This window comes from Lutzomyia longipalpis, chromosome 4 (genome assembly GCF_024334085.1).
Source record: "Lutzomyia longipalpis isolate SR_M1_2022 chromosome 4, ASM2433408v1".
NCBI lineage: Eukaryota > Metazoa > Arthropoda > Insecta > Diptera > Psychodidae > Lutzomyia > Lutzomyia longipalpis.
In genome coordinates, this window is record NC_074710.1 from 475291 (window position 1) to 491378 (window position 16088).

Here is a 16088-nt window from a genome sequence, read left to right on the forward strand (position 1 = left end):
AGAAGCTGCCCGTAAATTGCCGAGGTAAACAAGAGAGATGAATGTGGCACGCGCCATCAATTCTCTCGGCGATGATCATCAACACACCAACTTTGTGCCACAATGGACGAAGGGGCTTCCTTTGCCCAAAGAAATTAGACTTGAATGGTTATTTTTTTGTTATTGTTGTTGTTGCCTCTCTTAACCAGTTGGCCATTGAGATAAACTTCGTTCCATCCACTTCATCATGTGCGTTGAAGTTAAAATTAAAAGAAGAAGAAAAAAAAACAGACCAAAGGGGGCAAAATGATAAAAAGTCTGCTGATCACGAATATTTTCATTCTTATGTGTGTATATAGCCACCAAGAGGTCTAAATAATAATAAAAATTGTCCACGGTGTGTGCCATGGTAATCAATAATGTCTTTCGTGTTGTTGGTGTGATTTTTCTTTGTTGCACATGCGGTGTGACGCGCAAACCTTTTTAAAAGCCAAACCTCATTAGTAATGCGAATAATCGAGACGGGGACTCCAACAACGTGGATGACCCTTAACCGGTTGTGGTGGTTGTGCTGCTCAAACATTTTCAACACATTTGATTTTTTTTTTAATTTATAACAATCATCAACTACAAGGCAGCGAGCTTAATTTGACGTGATATATGCTCAAAAAGGTGAATACCGTGCATTTGGATACACCTGGAATTAGTAACTGATTTTACTTCTTTTTTTTGCATTCATTTTTTCGCCTCTCTTTTTACCTTAATAATATTTATGATTGGGTAATTGGATGCAGAAGACGAAGTTTTTTTTTTCGCGTAGAAAATTCAAAACATACCATTGTTAAAAAAAATATTTGAAGAGATTTCTTCAAAATTTTCAACACTCTTTTAAATTTTCAAATCGAAGGAAAAAAAATGCAAATTCTTTCACATAGTATGGTTGTTAAGGTTGGGGCTCTCTTGACTTTGGGACAGGTCGCTTTTTGTATTAAACCTTTCCTGACCCCTTGACGCGATTTGTTTGTTTTAATAGGCAAATTGTGTGTGATGGCGTATTCCTCTTTTTTCCATATTTGAATACCATTCCCCCCCCCTTTATTTCAATTGAATTTGCAAAGAAAAAAGTCTTGATAAAAAGAGAGAAAAATATTGTTTTTCTTTGCAGGAAAAAAATGGAGATCACTAACCCCACAAGATCGTAGACCATATGTGGAGGAAGCTGAGAGATTGCGTGTTATTCACATGGCAGAACATCCAAACTACAAATATCGCCCTCGTCGGCGGAAACACACAAAAGCCCGCAGTGGTCCAACTGGAAATCCCCAAACTGCCAATTCGGGATCAAATACCAACACCCAAGCAACTCATAATGGTGGTGCGTCAGGTGGTGGGAGTTCTACGGGCTCAGGTGGTGTCACCGGCGGTGATATCTATGATGGTGACTCAAATAGGATTAGCCCCTACACGGGTAGTCAGTATGGGTTGTACTATAGCAATAGCAATGCACTACATACACCTGAATCAAGCCCAACGCAGAGCCCTGAACCCCGTGGGGGTCGTTCAAAGTGCAGTGATATCAAAATTGAGGATGTTTCATCCTTGCCAACACCCGAAATGAGTCCACTTGAATTGGAAAAGGAAGCCTATGGGGCTGAGAAGAAGACCCATGGCGGCTACATGGAGTATACGACGCAGAATCAGGTGAAAGGTGAGAAAGTCCCACAATCTGCCTTTGGTAGCTCCTATGAAAATGACACGGATCTAGTGAAGAGAGAATTTATGTCGGCATCATCCTATGAGATGTCAGAAAAGAATAAATATGAATACGCATCAGCAGATAAAAAGTATCAATACGACAGTGGTGCAGGAAGTGGTGGAGGGAATGTTCTGGAGAAGAGAACAACATCCTATTTGGGATGTACAAGTGCTTCTGCAACGACAATTGTTGCTGGAAAGGGGATGTATGTAACATGCACAAATCGTGGACTTCTCGATCAGGGACACATTGTACGTGGAACGTACTACCCACCATTGGCAACGTCTCAGGATCATCAGAATTTGGGAACACCCACAGCAACAACATCAACGGCTGTTCTCAACTATGCCAATCACGTGGCTGGTCAGCCAAAGGGACAAAGTCACCAAAATCACAATGGACACAATGGATTAACACCAGGAAGTGCAATTGATGCATACTACCAGACATCACCCCTACCAGCATCCTACTCATATCCCGCCGCATATAAAGAATACTACCAATCACACCCACTCTTGCCCCCATTGCTGCAGGAAGATCCCGATGGGCGTAAAGAGTTTGACAAATATCTCCCGTCCATTGATAGCAATCACAACAGCTACAACGACTACGATTCCTACCACCATGGCAGCCCCACGTCATTCCCATCCGGATCAACGGTGTCCAGTGGCTCAATGGCAGCCCCAGCGGGATCACCACAAATCCACATTCATCACCAGGACTACTATCACCATCAACAATTCCACGGATCCCCACTGCCGACCCCATCAACAGTTGCCGGTGGCACCAGTGCAACACCCACCGGTGCGGCTGTGGCCAAAGTGGATGCCATGATTGGTGGAAGTATCCCACCTGGGTACACCACCCTGGTCAATGTAGGTCCATCTGGGGAACAAATACCCATAACTGATGACTTTAGCAACATCCTTGCCGGTGTACGCAAGACATGCTACAGCAACTGACGACTAATGAGGTAATAGCGAAACATTTTCATCCCTTTTCTTGTGAGATTTAGGCTTTTGCACAATTTTTTTTTTCAAACTTTCATTAACGCGGATTTTTTATTGACATTGAGTTGATAAAAAAAATATATTGAGTCAAATTCAAATTTTTAACATAATTCTTCAATAGCCAATCTCATAGGATTAAATTTAAAAAAAAAATACAAAAAAATGTCTTATTTTAAAAAAAATCATTTTTTGAAAATAAATTAGGAACTCACGTAAAAATGTAAGAGAGTAAGTAAAATTGAGAAAAGTGTAAGCAGCGTAAAAGATAGCATTTGTCATCAATTATTTATTTTTAAAATTTTTGCAAAGTTTAATTTCAAAAATCTTCATAACTGTCAATTCTGAAGCAATATTCTTGAAAATTTTCATAAAAAGTTGTTAAACTCTTCCTCTTAATGAAAACTCTTTACACCACTTTAATAAACATACTCAAGTTTGACAAAGAAAACAATTGACAAAAGGTTAATTAACAAAAAACTAATAAGGAAATTTCTTTTACAGAATTTTTAAATTTAAGTCTAAAGCCTCTAATGCATTAGGAATGCAAAAGTTTGTTAATTTTATTTTATCTAACTTTACACTCTCTTACGTTTCAACGCTGAGTTCCCCCTTTAATTCAAAATAAAAATACGTTTTAAAATTGTTTGGTTTTCCATTAAAGTATTAATATCTATTTAAAAATTTTTTATGACAAATCAAGGCATTTCTTTTGCATAAAAAAATCTTTTTAAAACTAGATTTTAGATGTAGCAAAAAAATATAAAAGAAAATTTAGAAAACTTGCCAATTCATGATATAAATGTTAAAATTAGGGCAACAAAAAATATTTAGTGTCTTCTATGTAGTAAATCAATGCTATATATTAATTTTATCCTAAATACTCAAGACCCTGATCTTTGAGATCAATATCCACTATGAGTTTTAATTAGGAACTTTTTTTTTAATTAATTCTACAACCTTCTGGAATTATCAGAAATGCATATTACCTTTAAATTATAATTTTGCTTAAAAAAGATTTCCTCTCTTGAACAAAAAGAAATGTAAAAGAAGTTTTTCTTTTCTTCACTCAAAATGCAGGCAAAGTGCAAATTCTTTTAATTTTATTTTAAATGAAAAATATTAACAGTGCTTCCAAATGTAAATAAAAAAAAGAAAAATAAAGGGTAGTTAAATTCTAAAGTTCTATGTCGATTGCACTTGTTAATGAAGGCGCAAAAAAAAAGAATGTTTCTAACCACAAAAAAATTGTGGAGAATTTTTGATGATATTTATTATGATTTATGTTTTGTAAACTTCCTTGTAAATATGTTCTTTGTTTAATTTTGTAATTCAAACTTTTTTTTTAAAGAATATTTAATGTAATAATTTGTAAGATGCAACATTTCAATTTCAATGGAAATACAATGTTTTTTTACACTGTTTTTTTTAAATAAACTGATTAAAACCAAAGGATTTCCTCGACTTTTTTCAGTGTACTTCCATGAAATTTTATTCTTCCTTTTAAGCAATAAGAAAATGTAATAAATTTATTTTTCAAAACTTTTTATAACGATAAATAAATAATTTAGAAACATTTTTTTTTACTTTTAATTTTTACTTCATTTTATAATGAGAAAGTTAAGTTTCTTTTTTTTTCTTGTAAATTTCTGTGTATTTTTTTGTATTGTAATAAATCAATTTAAAAAAAAAACATTAAAATGTACGGAGAGTATTGTATAAATTTTATAAAGAAATAAAATTTTCACAAAAAATAAATCTTCAATAGTTTAAATATGTAGTTATTTTTGTTAATGATTTTTTTTTATATAAAGGTAGAAAAAAAAAAGAAATTAAATAAAAGCATAATAAAGGTAATGATGTAGAATGAAGATGAATAATGAAATATTTAGTACAATAAAATAATTTCAATATAAATCACAAGAAAGCCTTTTTCTTTCCTTTTTTTTCTCCACTCTCGAGCTAGAGACTTTATAAAGGTGATTGACAGGGAAAATTACTCTAGCTTTAAGACGTAATAAATATGCGACTGGAGGTATTTTCCAAATCAGCATTTTTGTACAAGATTGCAGTAATTACCATGGAGAAGAAGAAGCGAGAAAAAAATCATCGCAAAGCCAATTTTATTACAACGAATTGTATGTATATAAATCATTTCTTAAAGAGGTATTTTTTTTCCATTCAATTAATAATAACATGTCAGAAGTGTTGCAGTGGAATAGCTACCTGTCTAAGAAGTTTGTATGAATATTCATCGTGGCAATGAATTGCATGAATAAACTTAGTTTTTAGATTGAAATTAAATTGTTTTATTATTTAGGGAAGAATAAAAAAAAATTACAAGAAACTAATGAAAGACCTTACAGGAGCGGAAGGATTTACCATAAAAATAAATTAATTAAAGGCTCAAATAAAATGATTAAAATAGAGTAAAAATAGGTTTAAAAAAATTTAAAGAATAAAGTAAAGAAAAAGAATCTCCTTTTGCCACATTAAAAAGCAACATAATATATGCATATAGACAAAACCACGACAAATTGTTCAATGGCAAAAAGACATGTTGTAGGTGTAGATGAAATGACTTGTAATGGGCCCCCTTTTTATTCATAGAAAAAAAACGAGAGAATAACTTGCAAGTTGAGGTGCCCGCACTAAAAGAAGGTAAGAAAAATAAAAGAAAAAAAAGGTAAGAGACATGAAGAAACCACAACTAGAAAAAGAGTTTGATTTAAAAAAAAATCTTGAGACTGTTAATTTCTTCACCGGAAACACGATAAAATCTCACACACAAAACTCTCGGTCAAAATGTGAATAAATAAAATGCTTTTATTTTCCTATTATAAAGTCAACGAAAAAAAGACGGGAAAACACATATAGAACTTTTTGAATAAAATGTGATGTCAGTCCCCAAAATGATATACCTATCTTTAATTCCGCTATTTATGCGCGGTGCTTCTTTGCATTTTGCAGAGCGGAATTTAATGTAATTTGAGAATAAGGAATTGACCTTCCTTTATTTTTCTTTTTAGCTGACGGTCGTATATTGGATTTGCATATAAGAAAAGAGACTTCCTATACATAGGCTTAGATAATATAGGGAAGATTTTTAGGTATCTTAAAACCTTCTAAAGGTTTCTTAAGTTTAGATTTCTCTGTCTGGTCAAAGGAAAAATTTTCCAGGTTAAAATAAGAATAAAATCCTTATAAGGACGATTTTCAAATCCTTCAAGCAAACATTAGAAGAGAAATGTCAGAAAAAAAACAGAAATAAAAAAAAGTTAGAAAAAATCAATCTTAAAGAACGTCAAATGTTCTAAAAGAAGAACCGTCAAACTTAGGAATGAAACGTCTTACGGCGGAAGGGAAATGTCAAATATTAGAATAGAAACATAAAAAAAATGAGAAAACATCATTTGAAAGAAGAAAATCAAATATTTAAAAGAAAATTGTTTAACGTTAGAAACATTATCAAATGTCAGAGAAGATACGTCAAGTTTTGATAGTAATGGCTTAATTCGAATGTAAAAGCCGTTAATATAATTTAATTATCTCACAATCGTCAAACCTCAACTCCTAAGACCCATTTTCAATCCTTTTAAAATTATTTTTTAAAAAATCTTTCAAAAAAAAAACATTCTTAAACAGATTTCTTGTCAAATCTCGAGAAATCTTCGGATAATTTTCAGATAGAAAATTGTCCCAAAATATTTTCCAAATAGTTAGAACTTGAATTTGTGAATTATGATGCAGATTTACTTTATACTACCTACATTGAAGAGGTTGAGAATCAACCTACCTACACCTTTCGTATCAAGTCGCTCTAGCTCTCACCTTATAGTGGTATTACAACACTTTGGCATTAAACTGAAAAGAGTAACCGTTTTGGACTATTAAACGTTGTAATTGTCGATTTTATGGTCACGCATGGGCGATCGAACTTTTTTTTGAGAGATACTTATCACATTTAGATGAAAAGAAGCATGAGGAGAGTAAAGAGAAGCAAAAAAGGTCTTTACTAATTTCGTATTTCTAATATATATAGGAAATTCATTTTGTGTCTTGCTTGGGGGAGTTTAAGACTCTTTTTTATGTTTCTTTTTTTCCAAAATGTTTATACTCTCTTTTTTTTTTCAACGTAAATCATTCATTTTGTTTCGCCCAATTTTGCGCGGTTTTTTTGGATAGACTGACGGAATAGGAGATTTTATGTAGATGCGAGAAAATTATGTATAAAGACGTGGTTCTTTTTTTATTCCACAAAAGTTGCTGTAATGAATTTTTTTTTGTTCTGTCTCACTTCACCCAAGAACTTTAATTGATGACACCCACAATTAGTCTTTCTGTGTATACATATGTATATAATACTTGTAGCGTCTCACTTGAGTAACTTGTCAGACTTATTTCGCACTACGGGAGTTCCTTCCTTTGGCAATTAAACACGTGGTGTCCACGGCAACTATATATGTGTAGAAGGTCTTTTTGCGGCAAAACTTGAGAGATGACACTTTGAGGGAGATTCATCGGATAAATCCTCCGTAAATATTTATTGCTTCTATGTTGTTTTTGCAATGGAATCAGATGAATTTATGCTCATGGAAATGAGATATCATTTAAAATTCAAATTTATGCTCACCTATTGCATTTAAGTGGGTACAACAATTTATGAGAATCTTGTTACGAATTTTCCCGGCGGGGAAGACGTCTTCTTGAGAGAGTGGGGAAAACTCTTGGAAATTTCCTCTTCTAACTACCAACAGAATTGAAATCCTTTTCATTTGTGAATTTTCCTCTTCATTTACCAAAAGTATTTACCGCAGAAAAGTTTTCTTGTCTATTTACATATATAGGTAAGTAATACGGAAAATACGCAATGTATCTCGTGGCAGTGTGTAAGAAATCGTTCTTCAAAATATTTCTCAAGATTTTTGTCGTATTGTGTGTGCATTGCGGATTGCAACAAGAGATGCTAAAATAAAGAAACACCTTTTTTGCGTGCAATTTTGCACTCAATTTCACACAGGAACAAATAAAATGCACGTTATTGCAGCAGCATGCAAAAATACGCCGACCCATACTTTCGATTTTTCATGCAGATTAAATTGCAAATAAATGACTTGTGAATTAGGAACATTATCTCTCTCGGGGTTTTTTTTACGAAATTCCTTCCGTTTCTCCTACACAAAGTCAAACAAACCACGCCGACATTATTGCAAAAGTCTCGAAAAGTTGAAGAAAAATTACATTACATATATATTTAAACTAGCACCACAAGTATCCAATTGTTAAAAAATTTACCCCAATTCTCACGATATAAATTTATGTATATAATCACATTAAATGACTTGATATACTGAATCACGGCACTTCTTTTTCTCCCTCCCTCCATTCCTCTCTACATATATATGTATGTATATATTATTCATCAACCCAAAATGAGCTCCAACACTCCAATTTTGAGTCCAGTTTCGTGTCTTCATTTTTTTTTTCTCTCTTGAGATTTAGTGGAGGTGACTCTAATTAAATAAATTTTCATTTCTTTTACCCATAATCCAAAACATTCCGCAGGAAGTAACGTTAAATTACTTACATATATATTTTATATTTATTAATGCAAAAGTGGAGCACATTTTTTTCTTATTATTATTAATAAACCAGAGAAGATGTTTTTGGAAGGTTTTTCGTTTTAATCTGACTCTTCTGACTACACCAAAGTCACCAAAGTTAAATTTATTCAAAATATTGCATAACTCTTGGAAATTTTAAGACGTTTTTCTTTCATCTTCGTCAAAACATATAATTGAATTATACAATAAAAGAAACTTTACTGTGGTCATCATCATTTCGTAAAATGCAAAATAATTGAAAGCTTATGACTGATTAAAAGCCATCAAATAGGAGAGATATGGGATAATGGGGTGAATAGGAGAATATATAACGTTGTGTCAATAACGAACATATCGATACTTGAGGATAAATTCGATATTCTTTGTTTATATCTCTCAAAAAAAAATGAAAATTATAAAGAAGTTCTCTTGTCTTAATATATTTTATAATTACATATTTTGTTATTATTTTCAGTATTAATTTCCCCCATAACCGTATGATGAACTAAAAACTGTCTTAAAGTTGTTTTCTTTATTTTTGTCTTGTAAGCTTCAAAAAATTTTAAATAGAATCTATAGTTTAAAGTAAAACACATGTCTCATTACAATCCTTTTTTGACTTTCAAATGAAATACTCGCTCCTCAAGGATGGGGGAGTACCATGAAGAAGAGCACAAAAAAACAATCTTACATAAGTGCAGAGAGGGAGAGAGAAAGAGATTAAAATTGAGGTCCAAAAGCTGTGTGTATGTGCCATCAAATTGCTCATGAGCATCTAAAATTGTAATTCAACTTTCCGCATGTTATTCTTTAATAATAAAAAGTCATAATTACACAGTTTCGTGGGAACTTGACGTACAAGAGAGCTACCATACCTCTTTATTATTTACTTACTGCTGTATATGCGTACATAAAATGCGGGGTATCTTAAATAGAAGAGGGAAAAACTCAAATATGTAGGTATAAATATAAGGTGAATAAAGCAAGTACAATTTGCAATTACACACACTTGCATGATGTCATGCAGGAGGCAAAGATTATTTTTAAAAAAGAGAAAAAAAACGCTATTGTAGTGAACTAAAGGGGAGTACTACTGATTGCGAAAATTATCAGTTTTAATTGACTCCACCATTGAAACATAAAACATAACTGTCTTAAGTAATCATAATATAGACATTAGCATTAAGTATGTTGACCAAAATGAAATAATTTAATAAAGAATTCGCTCTCGGAACTTCCGACACCTCCCCACAAAAGTTCTTCACCATCCCACTGCATTGCAGTGCAGTGAAATGAAGATGATGGCAATGAAATTTAATTAGGATCTACGCGTGGTGCTGATCCGAATTATAAGGTTTAAAGTTAAAAATCATTACAATACCTTCATTAGTAATTAAAAAAAAAAATTTTATTGAGAGATGTGAAAATATTTTCAAAATGAAAGAATTTTCTCTTTCATTGCTAGTACATACATATTCTATTTCACGTTTTTATTCAAAAGTTTGATTTTCTTGCAACATTTAACGGTCTTACTGTTATATTTTGGTTTTTGACATTTTATTTTATTGTAATGTTCAATTCTAATACTCTAAAAAACTAAATAAATTATGTTTTGTAGAAAAAAACTACAAACGTTTAAAAAATTCATTGGTTTTTGATTTAAAAAAAAAGAAAAAAATTCCCGTAAAACTACATTTACTGTGAAATTCAGTAGCAAATTTACAAAAATTATTTTTAGTGTGCAGTACAATTTCACCCGCCAACAAACAAAATATATTGACATTGGGCAGCACAAATAGGTGTACGTACAATTGTCAAAGAAAACTAACTTCTACTTACTTTTCACACACAGGTGGTATTGAATTATTTTCAATAATATTTTTTTTGGACATTGAGGTGGGAAAATAAATCAAACAATCGTACATTTCCTTATATATCCTATTAGGTACATATACCTACATATATATAGGACTTATGTATATATAAATCGTCGTGATAAAATTTATAGATCTCGTTTTATTTTTCAACTTGGAAAATTATAGAGGAGTTTGTTGGAGACATTGAACAACCAAAGATGGTATTTTTTCTCTTTGGTATAGAGCTTCTCATATAAACATAAATCACCGCCATTGATGCAATTTATACAACATTTACTACACACACACATTGATGAGATTTGCGAAAATATCATAAATATACCTCCTTCTCAATCACTTTTTTTTATACGCAATTTATTTATGACAAAATCAGGTGAAGAAGAAAAAAAATGTCAGCAATGTCATTAATTCAAAGTGTTCATGTTGGAGATTGCACACAACAAAAAAATTCTACTACCTCACCTACCTACCTATATATAGAGCTATTTGTCTCTCAATTGAAGCTCAAAGACAAATCAATTAGATTGAAAAAAAACAAGAATTGAAATATTAAATCAAACATTAATTGATGGTAATTGTAGAAATATTTCAATTATTTAACAATAATTTTTGTCCCTGGGCAAATGTGAGTATAATACCGACAACACAGCTATTACACTGCCCTAAATCTACATTAAAGTTCACGAAATTGAAAACTTTTTTTTTTAAGGAAGGTTTCCTGGCAACGACTTCTTTTGTTGAAAGAAGTATTTCAATAGAATTTAATAAAACTAAAATTAACATAAAATTGCATTTAATATTCAAATTATTCTTGACAGATTTTTACAAAATAATTCTGTAGAGATGACATTTTCGTTTAGGCCACAAGTGTTTTCCTCCAATTAGTCCACAACGTGATTAAAGTATTTTAAATGAGAATTAAGATAAGATTTTTTGTTTTGGTAAATTTGTCACTTTTAAAAGGAATGTAAAGTAAATTCCTAAAATGTGTGAATATTTTTTTTTAACATTCTATCGTTGGTTTCTTTGAATTGTAAAAATATTTTGAATACAGTTAAAGAAGTGAAAAAGCTCAGAGCCGTATATAAGAAAGATTAAAAGTGCATGATAAGACATCCATGGCACGGTTAAAATAGTGCCCGCGACGAAGGAATGAACCATGAGATTCATATCAACATGATTGCTTTGAGCATATGCCATCAATATAAATATCGCGAAACATTTTTTTTTTATTTTAATTTGAGGAAAAAGGGAAAAACTTTTATTGAAAAAAACATATTCCTAAAACAAAAATCTTGATTAAAACTTATGTGGACTCAATTATTTTTCAAAGGCACGCATAAAGTGTCTAAAACTCACTCAAATGACTAATTGAAACTCACTTTTTATTCGTTTTTTTTTCTCAATTCAAAAAAATTATCATTATAAATTAATTAAAATAAATTCCTACTATTGGTATATGTTACATGGGGAAGAAAGGGAAGAAACGATATGTGTGGAGGAAAGAATCAAAGAAAGAATTTTCTTCTTTGCATTTTGCGATTACATATAGTATAAATTGAAGGTGAAAAGAAGGAATAAAATGAGAAAATCCGACACATGGTTATAAGAGCGAAGTTCAAATGTAGCATGAACAGAAATAAGATTAAAATTGACCGCGAAAAGGAGAAGCGACGATATCCATAAAAGAAAATGTTCAGTGTACAGAGATTTTTGTGTTCCTGTCTCATCGTTTCATGTGGTATGTTGTGTGCCGGTAGAGTGAGGTACCTTTACCTACCTACATAAGTACATATAGGTAGGTAGGAAGACTCCTCAAAGGGGCCAGACGCATAGCCCAACAGGGCGACACCGCACATGGCTGCTGTTGGCAACGGTGGGAAGGGGTGAGAGAATGCAGATGGGGAGAAATAAAATATATATGTATGTATGTATATATAGAAAAAGGAGTAAAGTGGAAGACGCATGCGCGATTCCGATAAGACTGTGTCCACAATTTATTGTTAGCGGCAAAAAACGACAAATGTGAAGCGCAAACGGTGATTTTGTTGTGAAAAGCGAGCCACAAGAGAGCACCCATGGAAGCATCCACAACAGACATCGAGGAAGAAGACGCGCAAAAGAGCCCCCTGTGAATGCCGCGCGGAGCATAAAGGGAGGAATTGGTCAGGTTTAAAGTGAGCTGAGAGGTGAGCTTCCCAAATGCAAACCATTACCAACGTTTTACTTTTCGCTCATATTGTAGGCTGCTGCTGCTGCTGCATTGTCGCGGGGCAACAAGGAGTATATGTGGTGGAGTCTTGTGAGGTGTAGCACACCACATGGGAAGAAGGGTGAAAGAGGAGGAGGCGCGCACAAGAGAAAAGAAGAAACCCAACAACATTCGTGTCAGTAGCTTTGACAAGCCAGATAGCATGTTACTGGAATCGCCGAAAAGCACTTAGAATTGTCCCGTGTTACCCTTAGGTGCCCCAAAGTGGTGGCACAGTCTGAGGTGACTGTGAAATGTGTACACCATTTAATATATCTTAGACTAGGTCCTTATTTATTGGCATTTAAATATTGTGAAATCCCCACACAGTCTTAAATGGGTGTGAGTGAGAAAGGGAGAGGCATTCTGTGCCGATCCGGCAGCTCGACGACGTTGGACACCAAACACAACATTTTATATTTGCACAGCAGCGCGCGCAAAGGGAAAAGACCATCACCGGGGTATACCGGCGCGACAAACAATCTCCATTCCATCGAGCTTTTCCACCCAAGTGTACCCATCGACAACAAACCGCCCGATCGGAAAGATTCTTTTTCATATGGTGGACCCATTGGACACATTGCACATGATATCATTGACTGCGCGCACCCAAGATCAAGGTATCTCACCTTCAGCAGCAATTCTTTTCATATCCTTGGGTGTCTCTCACATCAAAGACGGGAAAGGGGGGGGATACCCATCAAAACATCATGCAATCTTGCCGCAATGGCATTACAATGTTCAATCTCTACGAAAAAAATTAGTAATTAATAAATGACCAAAAAACATTTTTTTTAAATTTAGAACATAATTAAGCGTAAGCTGGGTTGGTGGTTTAGCTAAACAGATAAAGAGTCTCAAGAAGTCAAAAGCAGCAAAAGAAAAAAAACGTCAACGTAAGAAAATAAGTGTCAGATGTCAAAAACAAACATAAAAAAAATATTTGAAAAATGTCAAACGTTTAGATAATTACCAAGAGTTCGAAAAGAAACGCTCTGGACATTCAAACAAACATCAAATGTTAAAAGAAAGACGTCAAACGTTAAACAAGAAATGTCAAGCTTCTATGTCGGTGGAAAAACAAAAATCCCTCACCAAGAAAAACTTAAGTTCTACCAGAGCTTTCGGCTCTGCAATATTAGTTTACATTGAAAGATTTAAAAAAAAAACTCTTTTAATGTTTTTTTTTAACGATTTTTAGCAATTCATTCATTTCATGGTAGAGTATTGTTCTTAAATCGATCATCCCTTAGATTAAAATCTTAAAGAAATATTATAGATTGTTCTTTAATAGAAAAAAAGTCAACTTCTTCCAAATGCAAATTGAGCTTGCTTTTGAAGCAGTTAACACAGGATAATTAATGTCAAATGCGACCTGCGGTCAAAGGTAATACAGAGAGAAAGAGAAAAATAAGTTCAATCAACTCCATGAATCTTCGGCACGACATTATTCAAAAAAAAAAAAGAAAACAAAAAAAAAGAAGGAAAAATTGTTGATCTTTGAGGGAATTTTTATGTATAATTGTAATCGTTGTATGTTCAACAGCAGAAAACACTAATTGAAAGACACACACACACCAGAGAGATTCCAATCGCTCTGCCAAGCATTATTCCGAAGGCCACGATCTTTCACTCTTTTTCTGCCTCGTGCGGATTTTCCTCCATGCCGCCGTATCTCATCTTGCACCGTATGCATTGATTTCGCATGCCCCCTCCCCTCCCCGATAAAAAATGTGGAAAATTCATCAATTTATTGTGCAATATTCAAAGACAATTTTCCAATTACTCATGCGCGCTACTATGTACAGTACATTCATATAATACCCTTTTGGAATGACCTCTGACATTTTTTTCTTCTCCTTTATTTTCACCTAATCATGTTGAGGATTTCAAGTGTTTTATGCATTTTATGTGCATGATGTCGAATGTCAACATACTTCTGCAGTGTGGTTTCATATTATGGTAATTGGCTACAATTTATGTAGTGGCATAGCATATAATATACATATGTATGTACGAAGTAAAAATAAATTAAAAAAGGAGTAACATAAATTCGCGGTTCCTATACATTTTTTTTATATTGGTTTAAATGTTTTTCAAGTTTTTCTTTATTAGAGGAAAAACATCTCTTTGACTACCTATTCTTAAATATTTTATCAGGATCATTATGGAATTAAAAAAATACATTTCTAGGTCAAAAAAATTTATAAAAATCTGAAAAGTAGAGTCTCAAATACAGTCAAAAAAAACCCTAATAAATAAATAAAATGTACTGGTAAGCTGACCAAGCTTACGGGAGCTGTGTTTCTTTCAGTGTACCAATTTTGTGAGAGCAAACTAGAACGCGAATTAATTTAAATACGCGCAAAGTCTGGAATAGTATTAAAGTCATACGCTAATAAATTTTTAGAAGGCCATATCTCGAGAACGGATCCATAGATTTTCATAAATTTTTTTTTGTTTGAAAGGTATTGAAGTCAGCTATAACATATCGAAAAATGAAAAAAATTTATGTCGCCATTTTCGAAAAATTCGAGTTCGAAATTTTCGAAAACTTTGTTTTCGATTTTAGCGCCTCTTGCGGTCATTTCTCGAAGTTGCAATGTTCTAGACATTTGTAGGGTTTCACGAAACCTTTCATTTGCGCTTGAGTTGATCAAGATCGGACATGTAGAACCCGAGATATGACATGCCAACTTTGGAAGGCTATATCTCGAGAACGGATCCATAGATTTTCTTCATTTTTGGCATGAAGCTAGATAATATGGTCAGCTACAACATATCAAAAAATGAAAAAAATTTATGTCGTCGTTTTCGAGATATTCATCGAAAACTCATCGAAAATTTTGTTTTTGATTTTTGGCCCTCTAGCGGTCACTTTTGAAACTTCGGATGTTTTAGAGAGTTGTAGGGTTTGTTGAGATCTTTCATTTGAGCCCGGGTTGATTAAAATCGGTCAAGCCGTTTTCGAGTTATGGTCGATTTTCGATGAAAAATTGTGACGGCCATATTGACTAAACGACTTAACCGATTTTCGAAAATGAGGTATCGTTGGAAAGCTCTTGATGGTCCCTACAACATATCAAAATTTCAGCCCTCTAGCTATAATAGCGGCTGAGATATAGCGAAAACAAAATTTTGAGGTTATTCAAAATGGCGGACGCGGGGGTGGGGGATAAAATTTGACGTCATAATCTGACGTCTTCCAGTTGACTTTTAAACTTTGCCGTTTACCGCAAGTCTCTATCTATTACCGTTCTCTTGTAATTTAGCAAAAGGTTCCGGACGGACGGCCGGCCGGCCGGAAAAAAATTTTTTTGGCGCATACGTTTTTTGGAATGTGGGGACCCTAATTCGTGCTCATCCCAAGTTTGAGCCCGATCTGACGACTTTCGATTTTGCTCGGTACACAAAAGCTGTGTCTGAAAGAAACACAGCTAAAAATGAATAATTAAAAAGAAAATTTAATAGAATTAATAAATATTTTGTAGTTTGATCTGAATGAAAGGCAAAAGAATCTTTAGATCGGCATTTGCATCATAATCGGATGAAAAAAAAACTATTTATTTAAAATTAAAAAAAAAGAGTGAGAGAGATAATGCAAAATGTGTGTGT

At 33.2% G+C, this 16088-nt stretch overlaps 1 protein-coding gene across 1 annotated transcript in view; it reads left to right on the plus strand.

Moving 5' to 3' along the window:
- LOC129794642 (putative transcription factor SOX-15) overlaps positions 1-4669 on the plus strand; it is a 47227-nt gene extending 42558 nt beyond the window's left edge. The window contains exon 3 of the mRNA XM_055835444.1: positions 1145-4669. Coding sequence (XP_055691419.1) covers positions 1145-2697 — 1553 coding nt within the window. The 3' untranslated portion in view covers positions 2698-4669. The remainder of the gene's footprint in view (positions 1-1144) is intronic.
- Positions 4670-16088: the final 11419 nt, after the last annotated feature.